General features: G+C 52.8%; 1 protein-coding gene across 1 annotated transcript; it reads left to right on the forward strand.

The window, feature by feature from the left end:
• Positions 1–1,790: 1,790 nt before the first annotated feature.
• ATRAID (all-trans retinoic acid induced differentiation factor) lies at positions 1,791–10,648 on the forward strand. The gene is made up of 7 exons (XM_053384041.1): positions 1,791–1,796; positions 2,519–3,009; positions 4,967–5,038; positions 6,379–6,450; positions 6,711–6,832; positions 8,397–8,497; positions 9,341–10,648. Exons 1-7 carry the CDS (start codon positions 1,791–1,793, stop codon positions 9,443–9,445), a joined length of 969 nt encoding a protein of 322 aa, XP_053240016.1. The 3' UTR covers positions 9,446–10,648.
• The last annotated feature ends 1,083 nt before the right edge of the window (positions 10,649–11,731 follow it).

The raw sequence follows: 11,731 nt of genomic DNA on the forward strand, positions 1-11,731 counted from the left end.
GGTTGGCACCTCCAAGTGCCCCCTGGTGCCTGGCAGGGGCGCCCTGACTGCACCAGCCCCTCACATGCCAGGAGAGTGACCCACTTTACAGGGGCAGCAGCACAAGACCCACCCCTGCCAGGTTGCCAGAAGTGCTTTGGAGGGAAGAGGCAGGGATGCAGTGACTGGGGTTGCAGCACTCATCTCGCTTTACTGGCCAAGGGAGCCGGCGTACAGCTTCCGGGTCATGTGGCCAGCAGCACCAAGCCACTTCTGGCGAACCAGAGCAGCGCACAGAAACACCGTTACCTTCCTGCCGGAGTGGTACCTATTTATCTACTTGCACTTTGACGCGCTTTCAAACTGCTAGGTGGGCAGGAGCAGGGACCGAGCAACGGAAGCTCACCCCGTCGCAGGGATTCGAACCGCCGACCTTCTGATGGGCAAGTCTTAGGCTCTGGGGTTTAACCCACAGCACAACCCGTGAGGGAAGGATGCACATGGGAGCAAAAAAAATCTGCGTGCCAGGATCCAGAGGGGCAAGGGATGAAAGCAAAGCCTTCTTCAGGCAGCGGAATTAAATTGTGGAACTCCCTCCCACAAGGGCCAGCCAGGGCCTCCAACCTGGATGACTTTAAATGAGAATTGGGGGGGGGGATTCATGAAGGTGGAGAGGGCTGGCAGTGGCTCTGCTCTATAACAACAACAACAACAATAAAATTTATTATTTCTACCCCGCCAATCTGGCTGGATTTCCCCAGCCCCTCTTTGCCTCCACAGTCAGAGGGAGCAGTGCTCCTGAGGGGAGTTGCTCTTGTGCTCAGATCCTGCTTGCAGTTGCAGGTTTCCCACAGGTTGGCCACTGTGAGGAAACAGAGAAGAGGATGCGGTTTGTTTTTTGCATTGTCACCACAGTAGAATTATTATTATTATTATTATTGATATCCTGTCCATCGGGCTGGGTTTCCCCAGCCACTCTGGGTGGCTTCCAACAGAAGATTAAAAGTACAGTGGTACCTCAGGTTACAGACGCTTCAGGTTACAGACTCTGTTAACCCAGAAATAGTACCACGGGTTAAGAACTTTGCTTCAGGATGAGAACAGAAATTGGGCTGCGGCGGCACAGCAGCAGCAGCAGGCCCCATTAGCTAAAGTGGTGCTTCAGGTTAAGAGCAGTTTCAGGCTAAGTACAGCCCTCCAGAACAAAATAAGTACTGCACCCGAGGTACCATTGTACATTAAAACATCAGTCATCAAAAACTTCCCTCAACAGGGCTGCCTTCAGATGCCTTCTAAAATTCAGATAGTGGCTTATTTCCTTGACATCTGATGGGAGGGCGTTCCACAGGGCGGGCGCCACAGGTTGGCATCTGTCTATCTCAGGAGACAAAGGAGGAGTGTTCTTCCAGGGGTAAAGTCAAACCATTAGAAGGTTGCATCTCCTGCTGTGGCTGTAGAAACTGAAAGAGGAAAGGCATGTTTAGTTGCAGCTGAGGCAGATGAAGGCGTCCGGTTCTGCTGCTGCAGATGCACCAAGACGATTCCTCTCCCTGCAGTCTTTCCTCTTCTGGCCACTACTGTGGATGCACAACCAGGCATCCCATATCCCCCCTCCAAGTTAATTCACATTTCCCCTTGACTTAAGTTAACCATGTTCATTCATTTCAGCTTGCCCACTGAGTATTGCTCACCCAGGAACCATGCAAGGCAGAAAATAAGAATGCCATTATTCAGAGCACTCTGCTTGGATGCACAGATTCTGTGACTTTTGGGTGTGCTGCAAATATAGGTGCTCAATGTGTTTTTGCAACATGAGAGTAATGCATGCTTGTGCATATTTATAAATGTTTATATTGAAGGCAGTGAGAGATTTGACTTTCTTGGGCTCCATGATCACTGCAGATGGTGACAGCAGCCATGAAATTAAAAGACGCCTGCTCCTTGGGAGAAAAGCGATGACAAACCTAGACAGCATCTTGAAAAGCAGAGAATCACCTTGCCAACAAAGGACTGTATAGTTCAAGCTCTGGTTTCCCCAGTAGTGATGTATGGAAGTGAGAGCTGGACCATCAAGAAGGCTGATCGCCGGAGAATGGATGCTTTTGAATTCTGGTGCTGGAGGAGACTCTGGAGAGTCCCATGGACTGCAAGAAGATCCAACCTCTCCATTCTGAAGGAAATTAGCCCTGAGTGCTCACTGGAAGGACAGATCCTGAAGCTGAGGCTCCAGTACTTTGGCCACCTCATGAGAAGAGAAGACTCCCTGGAAAAGACCCTGATGTTGGGAAAGATGGAGGGCACAAGGAGAAGGGGACGACAGAGGACGAGATGGTTGGATAGTGTTCTCGAAGCTACCAGCATGAGGGAGGCAGTGGAAGACAGGAGTGCCTGGCGTGCTCTGGTCCAGGGGGTCGCGAAGAAGCGGACACCACTAAAGGACTAAAGAACAAGGATATATATATATATATATATATATATTGGGTGGCGTTGTCCCCCCTGGGCCTGATCAGGATCTTTCTTCTTCTGCCCTCCCTTCCAGGGGCAGAGCCAGTCTCCCTGGATCCCGAGGTCCACAGGGACTTTTGACCCGCATGAGAACACGAGTCTGCCCCGGCCTGTCGGGACCCAGCGACCCGCCTCTCCTCGCGCTCCAGCGCAGACTCCGCCCCTTCGCACGTTCCGGCGCCTTCGCCAAGGGTGGCTGCGCATGCGCCTGCGGCGTGTCGAGGGGCGGGGCCTCTGCCGTTCACGTGACGCCTCCCGGGCCGAGGTCACGTGCCGCATCATGGCTGCGCCCGGGCGCCCCTTCCCGATGCTGCTGCTGCTCCTCCTGCCCTTGCCGGGCTTCTGCCTGGCGGCGGCCGGAGGCAGCGATGACGCGAGGCTGCCGGCGGTGTGCGGCGGAGGCTGCTGCCCGGGGTCCGCGCGGAAGGGCTCCGCGGTGGCCGCGCAGTGCGCCTCCCGGCCGGGCGCTCGGCTGCGGGGCCGCTGCTGCTGCTCGGGAGGCGAGGCCGCCGCGGTGGTGGTGGGGTGAGTCCGGCCCGGGAGGGAGCCCGGGGCTGCAGCCAAAGGAATCCCGGCCATGTTTGAGAAGGGGACCCTCCCCGGAGGGATGAAGACGCTGACCTCGGTCACCGAATCTGATGTCAGCGTGCCGGGAGGGGCGCTGCTTTCTCTTAATGTGTGATTTTATGTCCTGGATCCTTTAGTCGAGATTTTTACCTCGCAGGAATTTGGACTGGGTGACCCTTGGGGTCCCTTCCAACTCTACCATTCCGGGATCAATGATTCTATAGATCTTCTGCTTTTATGTTGTGTTTTAGAATCACAGAATTGTAGAACTGGAAGGGATTCCCAAGCATAGATGTCAACTTTTCCCTTTTCTTGCGAGGAATCCTATTCAGAATAAGGGAATCTCCCTTAAAGAAAGGGAAACGTTGACAGCTATGCTTCCAAGGATCATCTAGTCCAAGCCCCAGCAATGCAGCAGTGTCAACATGCAGGCCCCAATCCAATTTGAACCTACACCAGACCTTGCTTAGCTTTGCAAATAGTAGTTTTATCCTTGAGTGAAGGGCAGTATATACATTTAATAAATAAATGCCTGAAGAACAGAATACATAAATATTTATTTTATTTATATCCCACCTTTTCCTCCAAGGACCCTCCCCATTTTATTCTCACAGCAACCCTGTGAGGTGGGGTTAGGCCAGGCTTCCTCAAACTCAGCCCTCCAGATGTTTTTGAGACTACAATTCCCATCATCCCTGACCACTGGTCCTGCTAGCTAGGGATCGTGGGAGTTGTAGGCCAAAAACATCTGGAGAGCCGAGGTTGAGGAAGCCTGAGTTAGGCTGAGTGACAGGTCCAAGATTCATCCAGTGAGCTTCACAGCTAAGTGGGAATTCAAACTCTGGTCCCCCAGGTCACACTCGCAGCACCACTGCCTGGCATGTGTGCTCCCAAGGGATAGTCACCTGGGAAATGTTACCTGTCACTCTGACCTTAGATTCTGGCAGCAGGGTAGCTGCTCCAGTCGCCCGATGTGAATGCATTGTCATAGATTATTGTATTTTAGTGTTTTGTTGGAAGCCGCCCAGAGTGGCTGGGAAAACCCAGCCAGATGGGCAGGGTATAAATAAATTATTATTATTATTATTATTATTATTATTATTATTATTATTATTATTATTCATGGCAAGCGTAGCAGATGTTGTGCCTCCCAGATGTTGCTGGACTACAACTCCCATTATCCCTTGACAATTGGCCATCTTGTCTGGGGCGGGGGGAGGAAAATGTTCATCCCACATTTGCATTGCAGCAAATCTCTTGTGGGCCCTTGGGGAAGAGATGATGCTCTCAGGTGGCCCCCGAAAGGCTGGTGCATCTATCCCCAACCTGATACACAGTGCCGAACTAACCCTGTGGAGGCCCCTAGGCAGTCAAAATCTTGGGGGGGGGGCCTTGCAATAATGTAGGCTTCTGAGTCAATGGGAGTTTCTCTTCCAAATTAAAAATTCTTTGAGGATGAAATCAATATTATTTTGATCCGTTCTCATGGGGCCCATAGGCCGGTGTCTACTCTGGCTATTTGGTAACCTGGCACTGCTGGTATGCTCCATATTTGTGGGACTAGCACCCCCATCAGCCCTTGCCAGCATAGCTGCATGTGCTGATGAACATCTGGAGCACCTGCATTTCAGTTGGTTGGACTAGATGACCCTCAGGGTCCCTTCCAACTCTACAATTCTCTGCTTGGAAGCCTGGAACAGATTGTGACCTGGTGCTGCCTAATTGGCGGCTGTTCCAAAGGCCCAACGGAAGGGCGAGGCTCTGCTGCTGGCGTTTGGGGTGAGCCCCATATTATTGCTGCTGTGAGAAACTCATCCTTCACCCCCAACCTTAAATAATGCCCCCTCCAAAACTGCTGGAGGGGCAGGGACTGGGGACTCCTGTTAAGTGATTCTCTTCTCTCTTTGCTACCTAGGCTGGATCTGGGGAACTGCTCGCTGCAGCACCTGTGTTCCAGCTTCCAGGAGGCCAGCACGGCTTTGCTCATGTGAGTCTATAAAAACCTAAGAGGAGCCTGGCTGCTGGATCAGACCAAAGGGGCCCATCCAGTCCTGCATTCTGCTCTCACAGTGGCCAGCCAGGTGCCTGTGGAACTCTGTGGCACTCCAAGCCTTCTTTAGGCTCCTTTGTTCAGGCTGGATTGGTGGGACGGATTCAGCTCTTGGGTCCTAACCTGAAATCGCCTGTCCCTCCCCCCCCCCCCACCTTCTCAGAGGGAGCTGGAGTGACAGAGTTCTGGTCTCCGCAGAGTACTGGTCTCCGCTTGGCTTTGTATTTGCTTGCTCATGCATAACGCCATGCAGGGATTTGGCTGCCCTGAAATGGGGTTGAGTCACAGTCTTGGTGCCCCATTGTACAAGGAAGTATTAGGAAGGGAGCCTGAGGTTTGCATTCAAGCACCCTCTCCCGGGTTGTTCATCTGCGCTCCATTTCAGGCTAGAAATAATGCCTCAACATAATAGACTTGCCCTGAGGTTTTGGTAGCCCAGTCCCAGAGGGGGCAATGATGCCCGTGTAAAGTGCCACACCAAAATGTGCCCTGTGGCAGAGCAGGTGCCTTGCATGCACAAGGCCTCAGGTTCAACCTCAGGGGAGGGCAGATGCAAGAAGGGCTGGTAAAACTTTCATGCCCCAAACCCTGGAGCAGTGGCTCTCAAAGGGTGTGGTGCTATGCTATAATAATAATGGTAACAATAACAATAAAAATTTATTATTTATACCCCGCCCATCTGGCTGGGCCTCCCCAGCCACTCTGGATGGCCCCCAACAAAATATCAAAACACAGTAATGCATCAAACATTAAAAGTTTCCCTAAACAGGGCTGCCTTTGGATGTCCTCTAAAAGTCAGATAGTTCTTTATTTCCTTGACATCTGGTGGGAGGGTGTTCCACAGGGCGGGTGCCACCACCGAGAAGGCCCTCTGCCTGGTTCCTTGTAACCTCACTTCTCGCAGGGAGGGAACCCCCAGAAGGCCCTCGGCGCTGGACCTCAGTATCCGGGCTGAACAATGGGGGTGGAGATGCTCCTTCTGGTATACTGGACCGAGGCCGTTTAGGGCTTTAAAGCTCAGCACTTTGAATTGTGCTTGGAAACGTACTGAATCAAGCACTGCTAGGAGCAGTTTCTTTTCATTTCCCAATGTATTTCTTACCAGTTTAAAAGTTGGTGCAGCCGAAGCAAATTTTTATTCTGTGGCCCAGAGAAAAAAGTATGAGAACCATTGCCCTGGAGAGCCCCGTCAGCGGGCCTGACTCTGCAAAAGGCCGTTTCCTGTGTTTCCGTACCAGAGCGCAGGGCCTGACTCTGCTTCCTCCTTCTCAATGCAGCGACCTGACCGACAACCCTCTGGAGCCTCTCCCTGAAGACGCCTTCCGGGGCTTCACCCACCTGCAGACCCTGTGAGTGGGGTGGAGAGCTGGGCTGGGGGCTCCTGCTTCTCCTGGGCTGTGCCAGCTGAGCCCGAGGGTGATGGGTTCCCTGGTGCACCTCCTCCTGGGAAACAGCAGCTTAGTGGTGGCCGGGAAGCTTTTTGTGGCTCCCAGGGCCCCTTGCTGCAGGGCGGGCCCCTGGGACATGGCTTCCAAGTCCTGCTGTTGGGACTGTTGGGGGGGAACCAGTCCTGGACTCGGTGAGATTCAAAATTCCCCTTGATCCGCAGAGCTCTGCCCCTGATGCTGGACTGCCCAGGAGGCAACGAGGGCTGGCACAACGTCACCATCCAAGGAAGCAGCCGGATCTGCCAGGGCCAGAGGAACCCCTGCAACGGCTCAGGGGGGCTCGGTATGGAGGGGGTGGGCAGGGGCTGGCCTGCTTGGGTGCGGGAGGAGCAGCCTCGTGCGGAATGGGGGTGTCAGGGCAGCTGGGGGGCACAGGAATTATCGCTTTGGGAAGCCACAAAAGTCCTTCCTGAAAGCGCTGCAGGATGATGTGGTGTGTAGGGCTGTGTTCCAAAAGCAAGAAAGGATTGGACTCTGATTAATAGAATACACACGAGACTTAGGAAGTGCCAATAATAATTCCTCTCTACCCCGTGGTCCAGGCCCTTTTATTCACAAAACAACTTTTTACACAGTGTTCGTAAGAACCAATCAGATTTCCTCTGAGCATTTCAAAAACCCCACGTGGGACAAAGATCAGAAGAAATCCTTTTAACTACAAAGAAACTATTTCCTACTTGAGCATGCTTGCATGGTTAATCTAAATAAACAGGAGCCAAGTAGAAATGCATTTAGTACCCCCAGAGCTCATAAAGCCATAGGAAAGAAAGATGCATTTACCATCTCCATGTAAACTCTGTTTCTCGCCCTTAAGACCTATCTAAAGACTAACAAAAGCTACATCAAAGTTACCTCCTATTTTTATGGCTCAGGATTTCTGGTGAAGCAGCCAGTCTGTGTTTCAGAATGCTTTACGTGCCTGTCAGGCGTAGAAAATGGGCAGAGTTGCAGAGGCTTGAGGGATTTAATCAGGAATTATTGTCAATGAATCAAGCCCAGTCAATGCAGTGCTTTCATGGCGGACACAATGGCGTGCTCCATTTTTCATAATTCCTCATAGCAATCCCACCTGACCCCCACAGTGTAGGAACTGGAGCCGGGTCTGAACCATTCAGGGCTTCCAGAAGTGCCCTGTGGACCGAGAGCGACCTGACCTGGTGCCGTGTCTGTTTGGTGTTCAGATCAGGCCACAAGCGGCGCTGAGAGAGCTCAGGGGAGGGCAGGAAAACATCCAGAGTCCAGAGCCATCCCAGGATCCCTCGTGCCACACGGCCCAGTTGCTCAGGGCAACCACCCGTCTCCCTCCAGGCACAGCCCTAGAAAGGACGGCTGCAGCTCTTTTGTGTTCCTGCCAAGGGCTGCCGGAGGGGAGGGCAGACGCATCTGGCTCGGGGGGCACCAGCTGCCAGGAGCTTCTCCTGCACAAGACCTGTGTCCTTGCGTGGGACGTTCTGCTCAGACCTCGCTGGAACAGAGGGGAGCCCTGCAAGGACCTGGGGAGCTCCGGGGGGGGGGCTCATTGCCTCCCGCACCGAGACATCATGGCCTGGCCCTGGTAGCCCGAAAGGAGGCTGGTCGAATCCTGCGTGTGGTCGGCCACTGTAAGAACAGCACTAGACTAGATTTGGCACTAGCCTGACCCAGCAGGCTCCTCTTCTGTTCTTCTAGAACCTCCAGGTCCAGAGACAGTCTACCTGGATTCTGAGGTTCTTTGGGGTATTTGGCCACTGTAGGACGAGATGCTGGACTAGTTGGGCCACTGGCCTGATCCCACAGACTCTTCTTAAACATTCTTCACCTGCAGGATGTGGGGAAAGTCTCCTTCTCTTGTCCTCTTCCTCCCGCAGGCCACCTGTGCCCAAAGGACTCCTCGTGTTCCCACGACGGGCCCGGCTTGCCCCAGTGTCTCTGCAGCAGCCCCCACTACGGCTACAAGTGCCTGCGCCAGGTGAGCTGCCCCAGAGGGTGGGGGGCTTTGTGTTTGAGAGGAGGGGTGCAAAGAGGGGGCCGGGGGTTGTGCTACTCAACTGGAGCAGAGTGGCTTTTTTCGTGCACCAGGAAAGCGTGGGGGCTGGGAGACAGCGGAGGCCAGGAATGCAGTGTCGCTGCCCCCCCACCCTGGCCCAACGGCGGGAGCCCTGCCCCAGCCCTGCAGCTGTGTGGGCGGCTCAGGGCCGCAAGTTCGAGCCCCACGATGGGCAAAAAGATTCCTGCATTGTAGGGAATTGCACCAGGGCCTTTTCAGCACTGGCCCCGATGTGGTGGAACGCTCTGTCACAAGAGACCAGGGCCCTGCGGGACTTGACATCTTTCCGCAGGGCCTGCAAGACAGAGCTGTTCCGCCTGGCCTTTGGTTTGGATTCAGTCTGACCCTTATGTTTCCCTCCCCTTATGGTCTTTATTCATCGGCTACTTTAAAATGAGGCTGCATTTTAAATTGCATTTTAACCTGAATTTTAAATTGGGGTTCCCCACCCCTGTTTTGTTTTTACTGTAATTTTACTGGTGTTAGCTGCCCTGAGCCCGGCTCTGGTCAGGGAGGGTGGGGTATAAATAAAATTAATTATTATTATTAATTATTATTATTATATGACCCTCAGGGACCCTTCCAACTCATCCAATTTATGATTCTCTGCAAGAAGGCAGACCCTCGACCCAGCCAGGTCCAGCAGCAGCCCACAGGCAAAGGCGCTGCCCCTCCCGGCCTTCCCCAGACTGGCTTGGGTGTTGGGGGGCTTTGGGGGCTGCCCCAAGAGGAGAAAAGTCTCCCTAGCTGACCTTTCTTTTCCAGGGCACCTTCCCCTACCTGCTGTTCTTTGGGACCTTGGGAGCCGTCACCATCGCCCTCTCCCTCCTTCTGTGGGTCACCCAGAGGCGGAAGGCAAAGGTCTCCTAGAGGCTCTCTTCTCTCTCCTCCTGGCCTGAGGCTGGACAGAAACCCTTTGGCTTGGGCCACAAGTTTGTAATAAAGTCTGGAACCGGAACATGGAGAGGAACAGTCCTTGTGGCGGAACCGAACCCCCCAGGGGTTCTCAGGGGTCTCTGCCTGGGGGCTGCTGGCCAGAGGGTCCCAGAGGAAGAGGCGCCCTGGGCTCCCCCCTTCTCCGCCAAGGCCGCTCTGATATCTTGGGATTCTCACAAGGGGCAGAACCTGCATCTCACAAGCCTCGCTGCAGTTGCTGCCCTCCGGACCCCCAAACGGCCTGAAGGACGGGGTCCCCGACGCAGCCACAGTCAGAGGGATGGTGGTTGCCCCCCTTGTTTTGCAGGTGCGTGGAACTCTCTCCCAGAAAACCCACCGTGCGCTATTTCCCTAGAAAGGTTTGTCCGTTGCCCCCCAGGAAGAGTCAGGCTGGAGCCAGGGCACCTGTGTGTTGACGTCCTCACCCGCAATTGCCAAAATGAAGGAACGTCACACTTTCGCTTCTGTGTGTGGACGGCGAGTTGGAAATGCAGAGGCAGCAGCCCCTGTGAGCTGCTCACGGCCACCTCAGGTTCATTCTAGGCATTTAAGCAGGATTGCCCAAAGGTTGCATAAGAACTTGTTTTTATTTTGAAATATTTTTTGTTTTTATCAATACAAATTTACAATCCAACTATTATATAATCGTCTCTTGAGATTCTCTGAATTGTTTGACTTCACCCCGTCCCCATCATGGTTCCTTATTAAAATGTTAATTCTTCTCCTTCTTTCGCGATCCCTCGTAGCCGAGTAAAATTGTCTTCCATAAACACAGTTTAACAATGAGTCTGTAAGTGACTGTGGAGGCCAATTCTGGACCCACATGTCCTTCCGCAGTGGGGACAGAGGTTTCTGGGCGGGAGTTGATCCCGGTGAGGGTTTGCCAAGTGTGCCTCCCTCTTAGCACGTTTCCCCATTGCGTCCTGAGTTCGAGTGTCTTCAAAACCCAGGACACCTTTGGTAAAGGCTGTTCTCCAGTTGGAGCGCTTCTGTTCTCCAAATTTCAATTTTCAAATCATCCATACTTTTGTTACATTACAAGTGAGTCTCAGAGTCCAGCTAAAGTTTTGATTATAATGGTCTCCTAAATAAATTATGAATTTCCTCCATTATTTTTATTAAATCTTATCCTCTCGATTCCTGTCTTCCTGTTAGCTTTGCCATTTCGGCGTAGTCCAGCAGTTTGGCTGGTTGCGTAAGAACTTCAGTTGTGATTCCTGCATTGCCCTTGCGGGTCCCTTCCACCTGTATGATTCTGTGAACTCACCCCCCCCAATTGTGAAGAGGCTCCTGTGGTCGCTTGGGGAGACCTTGGCTGGCTAATTTTCCTTCTGTGAAAGAGCAGGGCCTTCCTGGGACACTTGCATTGCAGGGGACTCATTCTTCATCTTTGCTGCTCCCTTCAGCTTGCCAAAGAGTTTTGAAGGGTGCCAGGAAAATACCGTATTTTTTGCTCTATAAGACACACTTTTTCCCTCCTAAAAAGTAAGGGGAAATGTGTGTGCATCTTATGGAGCAAATGCAGGCTGCGCAGCTATCCCAGAAGTCAGAACAGCAAGAGGGATTGCTGCTTTCACTGCGCAGCGATCCCTCTTGCTGTTCTGGCTTCTGAGATTCAGAATATATATTTTTCTTCTTTTCCTCCTCCAAAAACTAGGTGCATCTTGTGGTCTGGTTCGTCTTATAGAGCGAAAAATACAGTACTTTTTTATTGGGGAGGGGGAGATGGGGCCACCCTCCAAATACAGAATCGTGTACAAGCAAGGGGGGAAACGGCTGTGTCTTTTGCCTGCCTGCCCACAACTCAGATGGACGCCAGCTCCAGAACTCTCTTGGAAGGAGGCCTTTGCTTCATACACAGAATTAAACGAGGCAGGCAGGTATTCTGGTGGTGGTGCTCCATAGCCTGAATCATAGAACGGGAAGAAGGGGCACCTGCTCCCTGCTTGATGCTAGAGCAGCCTGCCAGGTGGTATTTGCTGCTCTAAGATTTGAGTTGGGCAAAGAGTTCTGCACTGTTGGTGGCAGCAGGCAAGATCTGTTAGGCCAGACGCAGCAGCCCGAAGCGAGGAGCACCATTCGCATCTGGGGCCCAAAGTAGCTCTTCTGCTGGTGCCAGCTTTACACCCAGGGAGTGATTTGAGATTTGGCCCATGTGAGAGCCCTGGACTAGGTGGGTGTTGTGGAAAAATCTAGGTGTGAGGCTGCTCAGTCCCCCAG

This window comes from Podarcis raffonei, chromosome 3 (assembly GCF_027172205.1).
Source record: "Podarcis raffonei isolate rPodRaf1 chromosome 3, rPodRaf1.pri, whole genome shotgun sequence".
Classification (NCBI taxonomy): Eukaryota; Metazoa; Chordata; class Lepidosauria; order Squamata; family Lacertidae; genus Podarcis; species Podarcis raffonei.

Bases quoted from the DNA above. Each gene is read 5' to 3' on its own strand.
- ATRAID (XM_053384041.1), top strand. The intron at 3,010-4,966 runs GTGAGTCCGGCC...TTTGCTACCTAG, and splicing joins GCCGCCGCGGTGGTGGTGGG to GCTGGATCTGGGGAACTGCT. The intron at 8,498-9,340 runs GTGAGCTGCCCC...TTTCTTTTCCAG, and splicing joins GCTACAAGTGCCTGCGCCAG to GGCACCTTCCCCTACCTGCT.